Source organism: Phascolarctos cinereus, unplaced genomic scaffold (genome assembly GCF_003287225.1).
Source record: "Phascolarctos cinereus isolate Bilbo 61053 unplaced genomic scaffold, phaCin_HiC Scaffold_3;HRSCAF=262, whole genome shotgun sequence".
Taxonomy (NCBI): Eukaryota; Metazoa; Chordata; class Mammalia; order Diprotodontia; family Phascolarctidae; genus Phascolarctos; species Phascolarctos cinereus.
The window spans coordinates 157,555,765-157,578,011 of NW_027555736.1; the positions used below are offsets into that span (position 1 = coordinate 157,555,765).

The 22,247-nt window shown below is 38.3% G+C and overlaps 1 protein-coding gene across 6 annotated transcripts in view; it reads left to right on the forward strand.

Moving 5' to 3' along the window:
• The first annotated feature begins 1,936 nt into the window (after nucleotides 1–1,936).
• Nucleotides 1,937–22,247, forward strand: part of NEDD4 (NEDD4 E3 ubiquitin protein ligase) — a 163,885-nt gene continuing 143,574 nt past the window's right edge. For 3 of the 6 annotated variants that reach the window (XM_020981375.2, XM_020981382.2, XM_020981389.2), the window contains exons 1-2: nucleotides 1,937–2,407; nucleotides 12,078–12,151. In XM_020981375.2, coding sequence (XP_020837034.1) covers nucleotides 2,363–2,407; nucleotides 12,078–12,151 — 119 coding nt within the window. In that variant the 5' untranslated portion in view covers nucleotides 1,937–2,362. Of the gene's footprint in view, nucleotides 2,408–12,077; nucleotides 12,152–20,209; nucleotides 20,260–22,247 lie in introns of those variants that run through there. The other 3 variants (XM_020981396.2, XM_020981409.2, XM_020981399.2) reach the window with 3 other exon arrangements.

Genomic DNA, 22,247 nt, shown 5'->3' on the forward strand with positions numbered 1-22,247 from the left:
TCCAAGTTTACAAAATCTCCTGAAATCTATAAGGGTCTGTGGACTCCAGGTTAGACCCTGGTCTAAAGGGTATTTAAGCCAACTCAAAGTTAAAATCTCATACTCAAGAGCACATGCTACATACTGTCACGTTATTTATGGGTGCCCTGGTCAAGAGCGCTCATTTCCAGGCCCTGCCTCTTTGCTAGTCTGCTGTGCCCTCTAGTCATTTTGGCCTGCCTGACCTAGGCAGGGCACTCCAAAACACTTGGCCCAAGGTAATTGCCCTAATTTGACATACTCTAAAGGTGCCCTCACTGGTAAGTCATTCTGATTTCAAGACCAGAAAGAAGCAGAAATGGTGAGATGGGTAGGTGATATGACCATTATCACTATAACCTACTGACTTGATTATATGTTAACTTTTCAAAAGCTTAGCTATAATTTGATTGCTAAGTGAATGAAAAAGCATTTATTAAGTGCTTACTATAGTAAGTATATAGTAAGTATATACAAGCTGTGTGCTAAGTGCTAGGGATACAAATTAAAAACATCAAAGTCCCTCAGCATCTGTGGCCTTCTCACCCTGAACTTCCCTCTTCTATTCCCTCTATTTGGAAGAAAGGCCCAAGCCAGTTGACTTTTATTCCTCTCCTGGAGTGATTCTTCTGACTCTATGGGCTTTGATACCCTGCCCCTCACTGAGTACTACCTCAACACGTTTTAGCCCCCTTTTATGTGTCTCTTCCCTCTTAGAAAGTAAGCTCCTTGAAGGTAGGGACTATTTCTTTTTGCTTGTATTTGTATTTCCAGCATGTAACACAAAGCATGGAACACAGTAAGCACTTAAAAAATGCTTTTAGCCTTGACTTAAAAGATCTTACATTCTAAATAGAGGAAACAACATACACAGAGGAGTGGTGGCCACAGGACACTTTATTCTTAGAAAGTTATGTTAGTGAATGAAACCACAGTCGAGTAGAGTAACACGCTCTACAAGCAATGACAGAATTTAATTGATCAGGGTTTATGGTTTCAGAAATGGAGGAGGGATGAGGATGAGGAAAGGGTGTCTAATGGGGCAAGGCAGTGATAGATGCCTTTTTATTTTTTGATGTGTGTAGTTTTCTTCCACTTACTACTTTTTAAGTTGGAGTAACAGATCTATCATTTTAAATCACATTTATTAATTTGTCCAGACATGATATGAAGTTGACTAAAGAATTTACTCTTACCTGTAAGAGGTACAGTAATGGGACTGCTAGATATCTGGATCACTGCTTGTGGCTGATGGGGAATACCTACAATGCTCAGCTAGTTCCTGGCCTTTTAAAATCCAACATTTTGTTTTAGAATGACCCAGTATGGAAAATTTGAAAATAACTCTAACAAAAATAAATGGCATTATTTCCCCCCTTGACTCAAAACGATATGACTGGGAACCTTATAGAAGTGTTTCTTTACAAACCGCCAGAAGCACAGAAATTTAAGTGAATTCAATGAGGCAATACTACTGTTATTTGTGTAAGTGAGGCCACACGACCTACGGGAATTAGGAAACCTGAGTTTAAATTCCAATTCAGTGGTATCGTCAAGGGTACTGTCAGCAGGTAAATAGATAAAAGGCTAAAACAAAAACAATGGTTACTGAAGAGGGGTTAGAACAGGAGCTTGGGATAATGTCAGGAAATAACGGGGCGTGAAGGAAGAGCGGGTTTGCAAAGCTTGGCGAACACAAGGGACACCTGCCTAGCACCTCTTCCCCACCCAAAGGCCTCCCCGGCCCCGAAACGCCCGCACAGCGCAGAGCACGGGAGCATCAGTCCCACCGAGCAGCCCTTGGAGGCTGCCCGGGAATCAGCGGCCGAGCCCCGCCCTCCTTTACTCTGCCGGGTCTCTGTGGGCGGAGCCTCGAGCGATTCCCACCCCCGCCTCCCTCCCGCCCGGGCCAATCGCACCCCGCCTTGTCCAGCCCTTCCGTAGACTTTTCCGCTGCTTGGTTCCAGGCGGAGTTCGGTCTCGGGGAAGGAAGCGCCGCACACCTCACTCCCCTCCCCTTGAGCCTTCCCAGTCCGTCTTCCCAGCGGCTTCTTCGAGGCCCGAGAACGCCCCGCTTCAGGCGCGCGCTGCGGTGGAGCCCAGCGCCTGCGCGGGCAGTCGAGGAGCCCGAGGAGCCCGAGAAGCAGCTCCTTCTTGTTCGTCTTCTCCCCCGCGGCAGGTGGCGCTGCTGCGGCTTGTCCGCCTTCTCCCCTCCCCTTTCTCTCGCTCCTCCTCCCACTCCTGCTCCTCCCCTCTTCTGCCTCCTTTTCCTTTCCCGCTACGATTCCGGGCCGGGGTGAGAGGGAATCGAACGAGTCGAGAAGGTGTTCGGTCCCGCCGGGACATGGCAACTTCTCCGGTGGAGGTGTTCGGACTTCTGGAGGATGAGGTGAGGGGACCCGCTGGTTTCTGCCTTCCCCCCTACCCCCGCTCCCGAGGGAGGTCGAGGGCCCGGCTCGTAGATCACTCACCTCTGGGTCCCGGGCTCGGCAGTTCTGCCAGGTTGGGGAGGGGGCGGGGCCCGCGACGGGCCGGTTCTTGAGAGTTACAGTGCACAGCTGGGAACCGTGCCACAGCCAGCCTAATCTGTACCCGCCACCCACCCACTACAGCCCCTTTTTAGCTGCGAAATGTGGGTCCAGGGCGAGTGCGGGACGCCTCGCGCGCCCCTCCCCCCCGCCGGGCCTGGGCAGGTCTCCCACGTGCCGGTGGGGCGGGGGAAGGTGCGCCGGGGAATTCAAGCATGCATCATTGCACATCACCCCGAGCATCCCGGTAACCGGGCCGGCCCGAGGCCGGGCAGGCTTGCTCTGTCCCGCCTGGGCACTCAGGCGGTCATTGTTGGACTTTAAACCTGAGCGAGACTCTTGAGGTCTCAGTATCCCGATACGGCTTCGTTCTTTGTTTTCTTTATCTGAAGCCCTTGTTTTTCCCTTGTTTGGGTTTCGGTGTGGCAGTGATTACTTGGTCATATAGAGGATTTAATGACTGGTGTAAATGTGGAAAACTGTTTCGGTCCTTTAGTTTTTGGGCTTTACTGAAATTAAACTCACTGAAACTTACTCTACTGAAATTACACTTACTGAAATGGAATCCTTTATTCTGAATGTTGTTATTAGTGTAAGCTGATCTTTATGCCTCTTCATCTCTATCTATTTAAAAAATTAAATTATGTTTTGTCAGTTTTGTGTGACCTGAATGCTGTTGTTATATATTTCCGTTGCTGTTATGTTATATTATGTTAAGGCCATTTAGGTTTTATTCTCCTTCAAAAGCCAATGGAAAAAAAAGTTGTAAAATTTTATATGAAGAAGTAAGACTCCTAAGGTATTCAGTCTCGGGAATGTAAATGCACATATGCTAAGATTGAGAGGCTATATTTGCTATGTGATAGATTCACATGTAGCCCTAGATTAATAATTATTTGCCTGTGTTAACAGCTTCCAACACATATTGGAGCCAATTAACTGAGAAGATTAGATATCTTTCAGTAAGTTTTAAATAGAGGGCATACTTTGTAGAAAGAGACATTCCTTTCATCGAACTTAGTTTTTTGCTATGTCTCTCCTGTCTTTCCCTATGTAGATCCTTTATAAAGCGATCGTTATTAGCATACTGGCTAGAGAGTAATCCTTGGAACCGGGAAGATCTGAGTTCAAATCCCTCTTCTGACACTTATTGGCTGTGTGACAACGGGCTTAAACTCTTAAACTCAAACTTAAACACTTAAACTCAAAGTACCCTAAGCAAACTCTGTAAGACTAGAAATTGGAGGGAAGGTACACGCCTGCCTTGGCAGGAATTTTGTTATTCGAAGTTCCCTATACCAATAAAATCACAGATCCAGTCCCTATCTGTAGTGATACTAGTTTGGTGTGTCCTGATAATAAACAACAATGCCTTTATTTCCTTTTAAGTATGATTTAATTAAAGGAGAATTATTTATTGGGAGTGATTGATGGCAGAGAATAAATTGGGTAGATGGTGTCACGGAAGCAACAAAGGTGAGCTTGTACAGGAAATAGTGGAGGGTAGAAGGGTCTGGCTGTGCTATGGTCTGTGGAATCAAAGAGTTGACACCACTGAAGAACAAAATTTTATTTAATCTGATAGTTATATATGCTGATAGAAGATAATTTCTGGTGGAAATATATTCGCTGTTATACTGTAATGTACTAAAAGTGTAATATGTGTGTGTACATGTGTATGTACATTAAGTGCTAGATAACAGCTACATTATTTTTTGGCTAATGTTTCAGCAGGAGGAGGACAACACTGTGCCTTTGATCATTTGTCTTTCTGGCTCTGAAGATCTCAAGAAAGACTGTCCCATTGCTAGTTCTGTAGGATGGATACTTGCCTTAGAAAATTCTGAGGTAGACATACACTGCATCTAGACAGGCTTGGAACTCTCTGTGTTGTTCAAAGCCAAGTTCTGATGCTCTGAAATTCTTATTTTCTCCCTCTCTTACTATATTTTAGATCTCTAAAGGGAAATCTCAGAAACAGAATAAGTCCTTGGCAAAATGTTTGAGAAGCTTAACTGTTCTAGTGTTCCTTGCCTTTTGTGCTGACTCCTGGTATCTCGTTAATGAAGTTTACTTTTTTTCTGGTTAGTTGTTTCCTCCCTAGAATAATTAAAAAACCCCAAACTTGGAATATCTTGCCTTATGTTCAGGTGCCTGCCACTGCATACCTCACTGGGTTAGCCAAGGCTAATTTAGTTTTTTCCTCATGCCTATTACGCCTCTATAGTATGGCTCAGCAGAATAACCCATTGTCACAGGCAGTGGGCCAAGACCAGAAGTCTCAGTTCTTGAATTTAAGACTTCCGGACCCCACAACAGATTTCATGGTATAGACAACCACCTACATATAAAGATCACTCTGATTGGTCAGGCAGGCTTTTGCTGTGCTAAGATTCCAAATGCCTGTATTTCCTTTATACCCCCAAATTACTATATCACAGAGAAGGAGAGAGGTCTGGCTATGAACCTGCTTCTCTTTTTGTTGTGCTGAGAGTAAGAGCAAGAGATTAAGATTGAGAAAGGGGGGCTGCTTGCTTCTCTCTCATTACCAAGTGATGAAATACCAGAATCATGTGAGGAGTTTCTTTTCTCCAGTGCTGTAGACAGCTACAGAAAGCCATTATGATTCTTTTTTTTAGTAGTACTAACACTTTAGCCTCCTCTTGTGTGATTGTCTTAAAATGGCTTTGAAATTTGTTTTTCTTTTCTTTTTTAAATGAACCAACACACTCAACTCTTCTTATTCAATGTGATTTTAAAAAATTATTTCAGTTCCAAATGCTGATGATGAGGTTGTAGTTAGGTTGCTACAACAACTGTCTGGTTGAACTCTAGGGAGTGATGAGGTAGGAGAGAAAAGGAGGGCTGCAGCTGACTCACCCTTGACCCTAGAAACTTGTCCAAGGTTTCTGTAGGCCTATTTAGAGGAGGCTGTGTAGTCATTGTAGAAAAATTAACTAGAGTGGATAAGCATCAGTTATTAGATATAATTAAAAATCAATTTTAAAATATTTTGAAGACATTTTGTTTTAAAAATAGAAAAAATTTTAAGATATGTTAACAAAAATATTAGGAATAGACTTGATTTCTAATTATATAGGTTTGAAAATAATATATTCAGTTAGAAAAGTTTTATAAATAGATCACAGTAAGCTATTGGCTAATTTTTTAGGGGCCTAGTTTTGTGGGGCTCTCAGAATTTCCTTTCCAGATGATTTTGAAAGATAAAAGAAAATCACTTCACAATAAAAGTACCAGTGTTTAGTAAGGGTAAAATAATCTATTTAGCATGAAAGAGATGATTAATTTCATTTCTCAACTGTACATTTGTGTCCATGGGTGTAATGTTTAAAGAGGTACCCGGAAATTGGATAAACTCTGTTCATTTTAGTCTCTTTTGGCAAGCTTTTGTACACAAGGGAAGACAGGATTGTTTGGAGCTTGGAATAGTCTAGAAATAAGTAATAAGAAAGAAGGAGTATAACAGTTAAATAAAGCTCTTGAGCAGACTATTCCTTAAACTTAAAATATTTTTAAATATATATCTGAAATCTGCAGAGGTTAATGAAGTAATAGAATGTCAAAAGAGGGAAAAATATCCGGAGGGAAGATAATTAGAGCCATCTTTTGGGTCAGAAGTTTTTTTTTTTCTGAGTAAAAACAGGCAACCTGAAAAGTACAGAAATTTAAGAAGTGGTTTTAAAAATAGACATTTACCTTCACAAGTGGTTGCTGCCAAACATTTTGAGATGCAGGATACGATTTGCAAATTTCCTTATTTCTGCCTCATCTGTAAGAACTATCAGTTTTCTCTGGTCATTGTTTTGCGTTAGTCTTCTGAATTATTTAAAATTTTCATAAAAGTATTTGAGCTAAAATATAGTTTTCATAGTTTTCTGCTAAATGTTCAAGTGTAACATAAAGCAGTGACTGAAATTTAAACATATTTTCCTAGAATAGGAAATTTAAAGTAATACAGATTACATGCATTGTACAGTTAGGTACTATAGTAATATAATTACATTAATTGAAATGTTTTTGCTAGGAGATTCTATCAAAGAATTTTGACAGTATACCTTCAAAATGGTCATAACTATTGTTTGAGAATTAGTTTATGGAAGCAGTGTTGGCTACTCATATATGTCACATACTGTTTTGTAGGAAAGAGAAAAAATATCACAAAACAACCCATAGATATGTTTGTGCCAAGAAACAGCAGATTATATTGGGAGGAAGTTGATGAAAAAAAAATTGCTTGGTTTGTTCACAAGTCATAATTGTAATCAATCTACATAGCCAAGTAAATAGGTCAAATAAATTGCCAAAGAGAAAAATTGTGTACATTAATTAATTAATTAATTGATTAATTTTCCCCTTTTTTTCTACATTAATTTAGTAAAATGTGCTTATGTGTCAGAAGTGATTGTCTTCAGATTAGAAACTAAGTCAGCAAAATTTTTGTAAACAGAAGAAATAAAGCCAAGAAACAGCAAAGATGAAGAATTAGAAAGGTGTGTGTGTGTGTGTGTGTGTGTGTGTGTGTAAAATAAACAGAAATAGGGAAACAATATACAGATTGACTGCAGCAATGTAAATGGAAAGAACGATAAAATGAAACTGATAGTTATGTAATTATAAAGACTAAGTTTGGCTACAGAGAATAACTTTAAAATACTCTACGTTCTTTGGAGAGTTAACAGGCAGGGATTATGTAGTGTTACATATACCCTCAGAAATCATCATTGTGTTAGTTGGTTTACTAAACTTCTTTAAAAATTGTTTTGGAGGACTCCACGTAGAGAAAGGTATGTTTGGAAATGATTGTGATGTGAAAGCAAAAGGTATCAATAACATTGGGGGGAAAAAATCACAGAGGATGGAATATTAGTGAAAAGAAGTTGAGGATAAAATGAGCATGTAAAAAGCTCAAAGGTGAAACTTGCAGGAGGATAATGAATAGATGTGAAATGGAATAAATCTTTGTGTTTCTGTTTGTAATCTGTTTTCACGGTATAGTGAAAAGAGTGACAAATTTAGAGACACTAGATACCTAATTTGAACCCTGCTATGATATACTGTACTCTAAAAATAACTGTGAGCAAACCACTTACCCTTTCCAAAGCTCAGTTTCCTCCTTTATAAAATGGCAATGGTACTTCCAGTAGTACCATGGAGTTGTGAGGATAAAGTGAAATAATATCTATATCTATATCTATATCTATATCTATCTCTCTCTCTCTCTCTCTCTCTCTCTCTCTCTCTCTCTCTCTATATATATATATATATATATATCTAAAGCACTTTAAAAACCTTAAAGTATAGTAGAAATGTTAGAGATTATTCGTTATTACTGATGACCATCACACAAGTTCTGCCACGTCAGGGCTCAGTGTGCTACATAAAGCGCAGGGACCCTGGACCTGTGATTTCATTGATATGGGGAAATCCCAGATAAGGAAACTTCTGGCATTTCTTGGGCCTTTTCTGCCACATATCAATTTAGAGAGTTTCCTAGGGTATTAAGAGCTGAAGTAATTTGTCCAAGGAAACACAGCAAGTGGTAGGATGTCTCCCTTATGTATGTTAAAATAATATGAAATTTTGATAAAACCACAAAGATAACTTTTGTTCAGTGATTTTCTTAGTATCAATATATAGGTAGACATATGCCTTCCAAGACTGTTTGTTGGTGTCATGGCAAACATGCTGTGCTTAGTGTAAATATGAGAGAGATTCCTTGATCATGGTGAGGTTCTCCACATAGTGCTATTTGAAGATGACGTTTTGTAATGACATTCTGCCGTGGAACATTATAAGGTTCCTCCTCTCCCCCCTGCAGTAAGATACATTCAAGACATCAACCAGGCATTTTACACAGGAAAAAACAGGTGTTTAAGGTAGGAATATTGCTTAATTTGTGTTTCACACTTGATGGCTAACCCTCAGTGCCTTTGAAAAGGCATTGTAGATGGTCAATGCGCTGGACCCAGAATTGAATAGGAGGTGGTAAATAGGCAGGGTTGCGTTCAAGAATTTGAATAGGACTTTTTAACAATTCCAGATTGTTCCTTGGCACATAAATCCATCTTTTTAATACCAGTAACCTCCTAATGATGCTGTATGGCTGTGAATTATAGGATGACACAGTCTCTAAAGAATCAAAATTATGGATGACCCAAAGGGCAAAAGAGAGACCAGTGTTTTATGTGAGTAGATTGCAGTATATTACCAAGTATAACTTATACTCCAGAAGGCATATAAAAAAATCGTCAAGGAAATATACATTAAGTAAGTGCAAGAGATAATAGATAATTTGTGTGCTGTGGTATTAGCCAGGAAATATTAAAATATCTGTAGCAGGAACCGTTTTTTGTGTGTCAGTCTGGTGAAACCTTGGATTTAATTGTCACCTCCATGTTAATTATTCTCAAATCTACCTATACAGCCCTAACTTTAGTCTCACATCTCCACCTGCCTTTCAGACATCTCAAACATGTCCCATAGACATCTTAAACTCAGCATGTCCAAAACTGAACTCATTATCTTTCCCCCTAAACTCTTCCCTTTTCTAAACTTCTCTATCACTGTTGAGGGTGCCAGCATCCTTCCAGTCTCCCAAGCTCAAAACCTAGGTGTCATCCTTGATTCTTCACTATCTCTTACTACCCATATCCAAATTGTTGCCAAGGTCTGTTGATTTCATTTTTGCAAACTCTCTCAAATACTCCCTATTCTCTGTTCTGATAGTGCTACCACCCAGGTGCAGGCCTTCATCACCTCATACCTGGTTTTATTGGTCTGTCTACCACAAGTCTCTCCTCACTGTGGTCCATTCAGTCTATCAAAGAGATTTTCATAAAGAATAGGTCCAACCATATCACCTCTGTGTTCAGTAAACTCCAGTGACTCCCTGTCACCTTCAGGATCAAATACAAAATCCTCATTATGGGGTTCAAAGCCCTTCAGCGCTCCCCCCCTCCCACCTTACTCATTGATCCAGTGACACCGGCCTCCTTACTATTCCATGAACAGGGAATCCTATATTGTGCTGGAAGTCCCCCATGCCTGGAAATCTCCCTTAACCACAACCTACTAACTTCCCTGGTTTCTTTTAAATCCCAACTAAAATCTTAGGTTTTATAGGAAGCCTTTTCCAAGCCTTCTTAGTACTGGTGTCTTCCCTCTGGCACTTATTTCTTATTTATCTTGTATATAACTTATTTGTATACATTTGTCTCCTTGTTGTCTTCTCCACTAAATTGTGAGCTTCTTGAAGGCAGCCACTGTCTTTTCCTTTCTCTATATCCCCAGTGCTTAGCACAGTGCCTGACAGAGTAGGCACTGAAATTCAATAATGTTTTTTGATCTTTTCTTAGAATGTGTTTAGATGAGTAAAATTACAAAGGAAACCTATTATGTAGTTATATAATTATCAGCATATTTCTTTAAAAAAAATAGTTCTGGGCAGCTACGTGGCTCAGCGGATAGAGCACCAGCCTTAGAGTCAGGAGGACCTGAGTTCAAATACAGCCTCAGACACTTGACACTAATCGTGTGACTCAGGGCAAGTCATTTAACCCCAGTTGCCCCACCAAAAAAAAAATAGCTCCCAAACCACAGGTTAAGAACTACCCTGATCTAGAGCAAATTGTGCAGATTTTTGAAGGATGAGGCCACAGATCACACAGATAAGGTGTAAATGGTTTGTGATCTGCCCCAGTGTGAGAATGCCCATTTTGATGAAATCATATGCAGACCAAAATACTGAATACTAACACAAAAAGAAGGCATTAAGAAACTGAATTTCACAACATGATTTTATGTTATGTTACTAACATTATTATTAACTAACATTAGCTCCCTCTCTTTGATCTCCCATTTTTACTCTTAAAATGTGGACCAGTGTAGAATAGAAGAATTTTGCTAGTATATGAGCTAGTATCAAAACTATGCATTTTATAATGGAAATCTTTTTAAGTTCTCTATGTGTGGGAGTGATTAGAGTCTATGTATTAGCATTAGTGAAATAGGAAAAACAGGGAGGGGAATGTAAAGTAAATTTAAAATAGTGATTAGTCTTTAGTTATCTTTTTGAATTTTAGATTGGAGTTTTAAGTGCCTTTTTATCCTAAAGGGAAAGGACCAAAAAACAACCCTAAAAGATTTAGAGGTGTCTTTGTTGTCTTGTCATGTCTATGGCAGTTTCTGGAAACCTTTGCATTTAAGTCTCTGTAGCCCAGTTGAAAGTGGAAAGAAAACAGGTGTTGAGGAGGGGCTGGGGTTGGAGAAGCCGCTGACGAAGCTGCTGAATAGAGGTAATGAATGCTAATTTGTACTGGGCACCACCCTTCCCCACAAACAAGCAAACAAAAAAACCCTAAAACAACAATGGTCCAGAAAATGGCTGAACCATCTGCCAAAGACAGAGAACTTTGGTTTTGAAATAACAAAAGGCACTAGTCATGTTAGGTTTGTAATTAATTGATATAACTTGGAACTTGGATATATCCTAGATGCCAAACTAAAACATTTGTTCACTTAAAACTGATTTATGGTGTTATGATGCCTTTCCAAATTGGTGCTTTTTTCTTTTGTTTTTATACACTGTCTCCCCACAAATAATTAGCCATATTAATTGTCATTTAGCCTTAATTTTGTGATCTCTGCTATGATCTTTTGTTATTTTAGGTGATCGGAATTCTATTTGGGCTGAGAAAAGAAAGGAAAAGGAAAACTAAGAGAAAGGGAAACTAAGGAAAGGAATTAGGGTCTAATGAACAGCAAATGGTGTTAGGGCTAGTTAAGGGAAATATTAGGAGACAAGATGAAATTTAGACCTCTCCGGCATATAATATTAATATACTTGACAAATTTTATTTCATACTGTAGAGAGCTATTCAATTTGGGATTTAAATCTGTTAACAGTGATTGTTCTTTGTGTAATTTGGACATTTCCTTGCTAGTCATCTGATTCTGTTCAGCAATCTTTTGACTGTTTTTGTTTTGGTTTGCTTTTGGAAAAGGGAGTGAAACTGAACGTGTGATTTCACTGGTATAATGAACAGTATGAGGAAACTCCCTCTACCAGTGTTACTCAGCACCTTCTCTGCAATTTTTAGTTTCACAGAGTTTCCTAGAAGACAAGAGGAATAAATGACTTCTGTGCCCATGCCTATTATGTCTGTGGTGGCACTTGAACCCAGATCTTCCTAATTTTTGAGCCTGGTTCTCTACCTACTGTATAGCATGCTGCCTATTTTTATGAATAAGATGTATATTTCAATAATAGATTACTATAGAGGACATGTAAAGTTTTCAGACAGTAGTAGTTTCATTTGATTTGCTGAGGTTAAAATTTGAAAAATTGTAATAATTACAAAATTACTGCATCAGTAACCTCCTTTTAGTCAAAGTAATTCTATAAAACTTGAGTAGTTTTCATTTAATTATTTTATTAAATATATTTGACAAACATACTATTCAATTTTTTAAAAGTCCATATAGAAAAATTAAATTTTAACTTTACCTTAGGAAAATTCACGAATTGTGCGAGTGAAAATTATAGCTGGAATAGGCCTGGCGAAGAAGGATCTTTTGGGAGCTAGGTAAGTGTACAGAAATTTTGGTGATTTTTTCAAAGATTTTATGTGGTAACTTTTTGTAAATTACCGTTAATGATATGATTATAAAATATTGGTACTAATTAGAATTCAGTAAGTCAGTGTTTATTAAAGACCTCCACTTAAGTCCCACTCTTAGACCTCATTGTGACAAGAAAGTGACTTTGGTTTCTCAAAGATATAATACAAGCTATTTCAGGACAAAGGCTATATAGTAGATGGCAACTTTTATTTACTATTTTGACTTGAGCCATTGTTGACTCTTCTTTGCCAGCAGCCTACCAGGTTGAAAAGGCTTTGCGTGTGGAAAAGCTAGAAAGTGTTCAAACCCAGTGATGGTCTGTATGTCTGTTGCTCAAGGACTAATATAGCTAAATTTGGAGAAGTTTATCATTAGGTCAGTCCTAGAGTGATAATTTTTTTTATTATAGCAAGTCTTGAAGACCATCTGTTAATATATGCAAGGGTTGCCATTTGTATCAATAGGGAAAATACTCATGCTGTTGAAAATACTCTTTGAAGCAGTGAAGTATTATTTAGTACCTACTCTTTGTAAGACAGTGTTAGCAACTGGAAAATCAAAGATGAAAAACAGTCCTTGCCTTCAAGGAGCTAATAATCTAACAGAAGGAATGATATAGAGATATGAGATATAGACATGATATATAATGATATAGATATAGGCAAGATGGATATAAGTATATAATATCCGTATCTCATATGACATATCATGTATATCATATGCATGATATGTGTATTATATCATGTCCATATTTCCTATATCTGTGTCATTCCTTCTGTTAGACATACATATTATACTTATATATGTAAGCAAATAATCGTGATACCAAGTCAACAACAATAGGGATTTAGAAAAAGATCCAGACAGAGTACTCTAGGAAAATTTAAGTAGGGAGAGAGATCACTTGTGTGGCAATGTGGTACTATGGAAATAATGCTAAATAAAAGTGGAAGAAAAGAGGCTCAAGTCTCAAAAATCATGTTTGTGATAAATGATGCCAAATCTTTGCAATTCACAGTGGGCTACTCAGTATAAAACAGATGACCATAAATAGAAACACCGTTGGGAATACCAAGGCTGTAGCAAAGATGATAACACTTCCTCTGTAGTCACTGATCCTCAGCACACATTAGGGAAAATTGCTACCTACCAACTATTTAAGTGGGAGGGCCTTGGGGAGGAGAGTAGCTATCTTCGTCTCATGAAAGGGCCCTAAGAGGCTGTTGCCTTTTTGTGGGAGGTGACTAAGCACTTTGGCTTTCTGTTTGTTGCCAGAAAGCAAGCTTCCACCGAACAATGCTACCCCATTGGTCCTCCAAACTCTGGATGAGCTGTAAAAGGATGTTGTGCTGGCAGCAATGTAGTAGGGCTAATCTGTTCTAGATTATAGTAAGCAGTGTGTTACTGTAGACATGCTTTTTGCCATTGTACATGCTAGTGCCCCGTCTTCTGCTACTAAGCTACCACTGCTACTGGTAGCTGCTCCGCTCTGCTATTGTCTTCCCTCCTCCTGGGGCTGTCTCTGTTCTCTGTTGCTCCTGAAATCAAAGCTATTATTATATGCCAATAATTTTAACAATTTAAGTGAAATGCCGATGGAGTCTTCATCTTTGCCCTTTAGTCACTGATACTGGTATCTTTGCCCACTGGCCACCACCTCTGGGGGCCACATTGCTGCTGAGTTAAGCAAATTGCTAGAAAAATACTTGAATGACTTGTCAACTCAAATGTTGTACACAAATTGAGAGAATCTTTACTTTTGGATTTTATTTAAAATCTTATTTATAATTATTTAATCAGCATTCATTTGATGAGTTAACCTGCTTGTGTTAAGTTAGAAAATTACTGTATTCATATGTTGGGGGAGATTTGGGAGATAAACTAGCCTGCCATTGATAGTGCTGTGCGCTGGTCCAGCCATTCTGGAGAGCCAGCAAGTTTCTAAACTGTGTATACCCTTTGACTCAACTCCCGTACTATTAGACCAATAGCCCAGAGAAATCAATGAGGAAAAGTGTCTATATGTACAGAAATATCGATCCTAGCACTTTTCATGATAGTCAAAAAATGGAAAATGAGGGAAGTATCTTCCTGTTGGAGAATGGGTAAACAAATTATAGTGTGTGGACATAATGTAATGTTGTGCCACAAGAAACGATGAAGTGGACAATTTCAGAAGAATCTGGGAAGACCTTTATGAACTGAAGAATGCACAGTTTATGCAGTGATCATATTAAAAGGGAAGAAAACTTTGAAAGACTCTTTTAGAACTCTGGGAAATGGCAGTGATAAACTGTGAGTCTGAAAGAATAAGGATGAAAAATGGTACTCACTGGACACAGGTGCTGAACTTAAAATTCAGAAAAAATAATTTTGGACAGTTTTAATGTGTGTATTTATTTTACTAAATTATGTAGATGTGTATTGAGGGATTTGTTTTTTGCTTTCCAATTTTCACAATACAGGGATAATGAGGACAAATTAATAAGTACTTGTTACTTGAAAAATAAAGGTAAAAAAAGAGAAATTTAAAGTTATGTTGTCACTAATTATAAAAATCACTAAAACAGTAAAAAGACTTTTTTGTGGCAAATTAGTCAAATGGCATTATGTTTCCTTACTATACCGTAGTATTTTTGAATTAGTAATTTATGCATTCTAACTACTAGAGGGAATACATAAATTAGGGAAATTATGTTTTAATGGATAGAGCACTAGGCTTAAAGTCAAAAATACCAGGTTCTGATACGTAATAGCTGGGGGACTCTCAACCACTCACTGAACCTCTTTGAGAAGCCTCAGTTTTTTCATCCGTTAAAGGGGAATAATAATACCTATAGAGGCTACCTAACAATATTGTGCTAGGATTCAGAGGAGATAACATGGAAATTACTTCTGCATTTTAAAGCATGATATAAATGCCTTTTATTAATTCATTATTATTTTTTTCTTGGATACTTGAAAGCTATAGGTTGTGTTGACAACCTTGACTGGACATATCAGTAGATTGCTGTCTATTCTTATTTGAATGAGAGTATTCAGTGCTATATTCTTTTGGCAAGTGATTGTTTTTTTTTTCTTTTCTCCTCACAGTTTGGCAAAATAAGGAAATAATGAGTTAAGCTAGCTAGTTCAGTGATTCCCAATCTTGGATTTGAGACGACCCTGACTTTTTAGTTAAATACTTCAGTATTTTAAAGAATCTGTGACCTAATTAGTAGGGTATTTTCTCCAGTGCAACTTTTATCCCTTTCTTGTCCTATGAGATTCTTAACTTTCATAGGAGCCTCCCCAGTATTCTGGGGGTCTTCCTCTAGTCTTTTAATATTACATAGGTATTAGGGCAGCGCGGGAACTGTCATGTAATCTCTCACTATAAGACTGACCCACTTACTTTTCCAGGAATATTTTTCTTTAGTAATATATTTTATGTAATTTCTACAAATAATCATTGGTACCATGTTGCCTCTTATTTATACCCACTACACATCTCTCCATTCTTTGAGTAACTCACAGTTCTTGTTTTCTTGAGTTTGTGATATCCCAGGATTGACAACTATATAACATCACCAGAAGAATATTATTTTTAGGGGCAGCTAGGTGGCACAGTGGATAGAGCACTGGCCCTGAAGTCAGGAGGACCTGAGTTCAAATCTGACCTCAGACCAAACACTTGATACTTACTAGCTGTGTAACCCTGGGCAAGTCACTTAGCCCCAATTGCCTTAAAAAAAAAAAGAATATTATTTTTAAAAGATATTTTTAGAGAATATTTTGAAGAAAATCATTGAAAGCCCTACACATATAGTGCTTTTTATAACAGCTTTCCAACTCTTACAAACAGTGACGTCACATTCCAGGAGTGGGGAACCTGCAGCCTTGAGGCCACATGTGGCCTTCTAGGTCTTTGGATGTGGCCTTTTGACTGAGTCCAAGTTTTACAGAAGTCCTTTTATTAAGAGAATTTGTTCTGTGAAGTCTGGATTTGATTCAGTCAAAGGGCCACACTTGAGGATCTAGGGGGCCACATGTGGCCTCGAGGCTGCAGGTTTCCCCTCCTCTCCCCTTCCCCCCAATCTTGCCATCACCCATAACTGTTCAACTTTTATGTTTGTGAACTTTGAAATTCCTGTAGATTATCATAATCTTCTGACATTCTCTTTTTTCTCATATATGACCACTAACTGTCCTTTGTCCTCATTGTGACTTCCATTTCTTTGACTCTTTAGCTCTTTTTCAGGCCATCACTTCTGCTTTGGCTACACTCTTCTCACTTCCATTTTTGACCATTTTATGAACCAGCTCAACTCAGTGTTATCTTCCATAGTTGATTCCCTTGCCCCCTTGTCTAATTATGAATCATGCTTTGCCAAACCTCAACCCTAGATTACACTCACTATCCATTTCCTATACTTCTATTCATGTGTTGCTGCACAAATCTGGAGAAAATGATGAAACTACACTGATAGGGCCCAATACAAATTTTCTGTCTATTGTCAAGGGCCTTCATTGCAGCTAGGCAGACATTCTGTTCTGCCTCCATTGATTCACCATCTCATTCTCTTGCTTTTTCCTTCTCAAGTGTCCCTGTTACCTTTGAGTATACTACCATCTTCACAGTCATCAGAACTGTAACTTTGGTGTCATGCTTTTTTCCTCAATCTCACTCACCCCACATATTGAATGTCATTTCTACCTTTACAACATCTCCTGTATATGTTGCTTTCCAGTAGCCACGACTGTAGTTCTGGTCCTCTTCACTTCTTGCCGCAGGTACTGCAGTTACCTCCTAACTGTCTTCCTGTCTCAAATCTCTTTCCATTCCTTTCCATCTTCTGCCCAGCTCCCAGAGTGATTTTTTCTTTTTCTTTTTCTTTTTTTTCTTTACTTATTTTATTAATTTATTTTGATTTATCAACAATCACTTTGATATGCTTTTGAGTCAAAAATTTTTCTCCCCCTTGGTCCCCACCACTCTCCCCAAGATTGTGCACAATCTGATATAGGCTATACTTTTACATTCCTATTAAACATATTTTCACATTAGTGATGTAAGTAAAAATTAAAACCAATATGAGGAACCATCAGAAAGAGGAAACAAAACTCAACAGAAGAAAAAAATATCAATTCAACTTCATAGTTCTTTCTTTGGATGTGGATAGCATTTTCCATCATGAGGCCTCTGGAGATGTATTGTATTGCTGAGAAGGGTTAAGTTTATCAGTATTAGTCATTGCACAGTGTGGCTGTTATTGTGTGTAACGTTCTCTTGGTTCTTCTCACTTCCCTCAGCATCAGACCATACAAGTCTTTCTAGGTTCCTCCTGAAGTCAGCCTGTTCATCATTTCTTATAGCACAATAGTATTCCATTACATTCATGTACCACAACTTGCTCAGCCATTCCTCAGTTGATGGGCATCCTCTCAATTTCCATTTCTTTGCCACCACAAAAAGAGCTGCTATGAATATTTTTGTACACGTGGGTCCTTTTCCCATTTGTTTGATCTCTTTGGGATATAGCCCTAGAAGTGCTATTGCTGAGTCAAAGGGTATGCACATTTTGATAGCCCTTTGGGCATAGTTCCAAATTGTTCTCCAAAATGGTTGGATCATTTCACAACTCTACCAACAGTGCATTAGTGTTCCAATTTTCCCACATCTCCTCATTTTCCTGTTTTGTCATGTTGGCCAATCTAATAGATATGATGTGGTACCTCAGAGTTGTTTTGATTTGCATTTCTTTAATCAATAATGATTTAGAGCATTTTTTCATGTGACTAGAGATGGCTTTAATTTCTTCATCCGAGAACTGTCTGTTCATATCCTTTGACCATTTATCAGTTGGGGAATGGCTTGTATTCCCAGAGTGATTTTTCAAAATCGTAGATCTGATCATGTCATCCTACTAGTTAAGTGTGTTCTTCTGGCTCCCTAATAACTCTAGGATCTAATATGAAATCTGTTGCCATGTAAACCTCTTCATAACCTGGCACCTTTCTACATTTCCAGCGTTCTTAATGCTTTATTCATCTCTATTCACTCTATGATCTAGTTATACTGGACACTTGCATTTCCTTGAACTTGACATTGTTTTCATGCCTTTGTCCTGGCTGTCACCAATGTCTGGTATACTCTGTCCCTATACCTCTGCCTCTTAATTTTCCTGACTTGCTTCAAGATTAAACTTAAATTTCATTTTCAAGAGGCTTGTCTCAGTCCTCCTTCCCCAGTCCAGCTATTAATGTTTTCCCCTTTCAAATAACTTCATCTATTCTGTTCTCGAACTAACCTGCTAAGTATTCAAACTCTACGGCAGAGAGCACAACTCCAATAGGCTGGCCTGTTTGTTGTTTTAATACCAAACGTACGCTTGACAAGAAGACCATTTTATGGGGACTTCACATAGGGCAAGCACTTACATGGTGGTCAGAAAAAGCAATACAAGGATACTCTCAAGGTCTCTGTTACATACTTTGGAATTGATTGTGTGACATGGGAGACACTGTCACAGGACTGCCTAGCTGGTTATGCCCTCATCAGAGAAGGTGCTGTGCAATATGAGCAAATCAGAATTGAAGTAGCTCAAAAGAAATACAAAATGCGCAAATGTAAAGAATCCTCCTCAAATTTGTGCCTGACCTGTGATAGAGTATTCCGAGATCGTATTGGTCTGATCAGCCACGGTTGGACACTATAACTTGACTTAGCATAATGATGTCATTTTGGTCTTTTTTTGAGAATGAAGGACAGCAGCCAATCTTGAATATACCTAGTTATTTAGGTGTCTTCCCTACTACACTGTAAACTTTTGCCTTTCTTTATATCCACAGTGCTTAGCACAGTGCCTGGTACATGTTAAAGCCCTTAATAAATGTTTGTTGACTTTCTGACTAATGATTACAAGCTTCTGCCTGAAACAAAGCCCATGTTGTCAAATTAGTAGTCTTGTGACAAGCAATAGCGTGGTATAGTGGATGGAAAGGTATCCTTAGAGTCAGGAAAAACTTAGTTCAAGTCCTACCTCCAACTATGAGACCCTGAGCAATTTACTTAACCTCTTACTGTTCCCAGACTACTCTAAGTAAATAAATTGCATAACAATTGCAAGTCTGCTTTGGCAGTACTCCTCCTTACCTCCTTACCAGGAATTCTCTATACCAGTGAAATCTCAGATACAGTTTAAAACATTATATTCTGGTGCTCCTAAGTAGCTTCAAGTCATGGAACAGGACAGTTTCTGAAGAACTAAAGTTGAGAATCACCCAAAGTTCAATGGAGAGTTGCATTGTGGGTATGAGCAGGTAGCAACGTATTAAAAACATGGAGTTTAGGGGAGAAGCAATGTAAAAGGTGTCATCAAAGAAATACATGAATGAAAAAGATAATAAGCTGATCATATGACAAGAGCAAAGGGTAACCAATGGGCGGTTTGAGTGCTTCATCCTTGAGATATCAAGAGAACATGAAGCAAGTCCCAGCATGGTGAGGGAACTCTGTGTTGAACTTAGAACAAGTATCATAAAGTTGGGCAGGAATGGTGGGGTTGCAATATATATGATTGGAGAGAACACCCTCAATGGTGAGATCACATATCCATTAGAATATTGGTGTATCTTCTTTCCCTCCTAATTTGGTGTTGATTTTGATCTTTTCTCTGACAAATTGAACACTTGGATAGAGAGCTAGGTCAGAAATTGGTAACTAGCCATCACTTGTCAAGATACAGTCAGTTTCATTTTGTGATATCAGTTTGATACTGCCTGTGTCCAATGCTTTCCAACTTTCTTTTTGAAGAAAATATTTGTACTGTATAGTCATGAAGCTATTGTATATTCTGTGAACCTTTGACTTCTTTGAATTCTTAATTCTGAGACATATTTTCCCAGCGTATTTTTCACTATCTTCCCTTCTGCACACCTTTGCATTTAAGTCAGTGAGTTGCAATGTGTATGTGAATTTAATTTGAAGGATCTTATGATTTCTTCATATAATTTTTCTTCCTCTTCATCCTCTGCAACAGATGTTGGAACTTAAACTGAATATATTTATATTTTTCATGACTATGGGAAGGTAAGATAACCAGATTTCTTAGGAAATCATATTCTTTCTTGCCTTTGGATGGAAGATATTCTGCCATTTCTTTATTTGCTTTTCCCGGAAGTATCTGTGCCAACTTTCCATGTAGGTGCAACTTCTGTATATGTTCTAGTTTCTTTCTTTTTTTTTTTGTTTCTTTTATAGCAAGAATGTTAATATTAATGTGATTTAGTGTCTACACTAATATATTGACTAAAAGGTTTTTGGAGAAGAATATCAAGTTTCAAGTGCCAACAATTTAAAATAACATTTATAAACAACTCAAAAACTGTGTGATTCTTAATACTCAACCCTTTTATCCCAGCATTCTTGTCATTATTGCAGGAGCCATGTAGAAATGAGAACTGCTTTGTATTTTATATTTGTTTGATGGGTGATGTTGTAAAATACTTCATCCGCTTTCATTAGTGGTAGTTTATTTTAATGGATAGACTTATGACTTGGAGTCCAGAAAGCATGTATTTGAACCTTCCCTCTTACTCTTAATAACTGTGTGACCATAGGTCAATCACTTGACCTCTTTGAGCCTCAGTTCTCTGATTGTTAAATCAAATGATTTAATTATCATTTTATCATTATCCAATGAGAAAATATATGTATCATCCATGGGCCCTCTTCTCCTGAAGATTATGAGCTCACAAGAAGCAAGTTGAGTCTGGGGACTTGTTGCCCCCACCTACAGTTAAAACATTTTGGATTGCTCCAAAATAAACCTTAGATATGAGTTGTGTTTAGGTTTTTCCAAATATAACAGAGTATATGTGGTAGCCTTTATGTCACGCATCATAGAAAATGCATAGGACACCAAGGACCATGAACAAAAACAGTTGTATAAAGTGTTCAGATAGTAGAAGCCCATTAGAATCCCTACATTCTTCCCCAAAGGTAAAGACACTTAGTGGGGTGACTGATGAACAAACATATCCCATTCACTGTGAACCTTTACCATCTGAACAGTGAATAGTGAAGGAAGAGTGGTCAGATCTTTTGCTTCAACTCCCATGGTATTACTTTACTTCTTCACCTACAATGAATTTTTTTTTTGTTGGTGCTTCTCTTCCTCCTTGAAGTACACTTCTAAGGAAATTTCGCTTTGTGTGTTCTGATGCCCAGATGTTTGAACTTAGGAACTCTCAAGCTTAGGAAGTCTTGAACTTGCATTGAAAGTCTCCTATCATGGACTCTAGGACTTGTTCTCAGAAAAGAGAACAAATAGAAGAAGACAGCCAGAAACTAGAGATTCAGGAATTCCTCTGTGAGTTTTGTGCTTCTCTTGTAAGTCACCTGTACTGTTGTTGAGGAAATCCTGCTTCCCCTTAACACCAACCACCCATTCTTGTCTGATAGTATGGGATGTGGTGGGGAAGCTCAGCTCACTTTTAATAGGCAATGGGGAAAGGGCACTTCTGCTGATGGGGAGTGCATTCCCTTTGCTCTCATAGACTACTGAAGTACTGGGAACCAAATCAGGGAATTTTCCCATGTTTTGTGAGCAGGGGACAAGTAATCATGTATGTCACCATGGGACATGACCTTCTAACAAAGATCCATACAAGGAAATCTCATTAAGTTGATTGAGGTTCTCCTTGAATAGATCCAAGACTGTTATAATAATAATAATAATAGCTACCGTTTATATAGTACCTACTATATGCCAGGCATTGTGTTAAGTGTTATACCGATATCTCATTATGTACTTATAATAACCCTGAAAGGTAGGTGCTATTATTATCTCTATTTTATAATTGAGGAAACTGAGGCAAACTGAACCAGTGACTTGCCCAAGGTACCCTTTACTTTCATAATGCTTTTGTAAGCTATAAAACTTACACAAATGTCAGCTATTACCACCTAGAGGCCAGCCTACTGGTGATGAGCAGATGCAATATGTTACCAAAGCCTTTCTAATATGGTGGATTAAAAAAGTAATTGTTGTGCAGCCCTTTTTGGAGAAGGTAGAA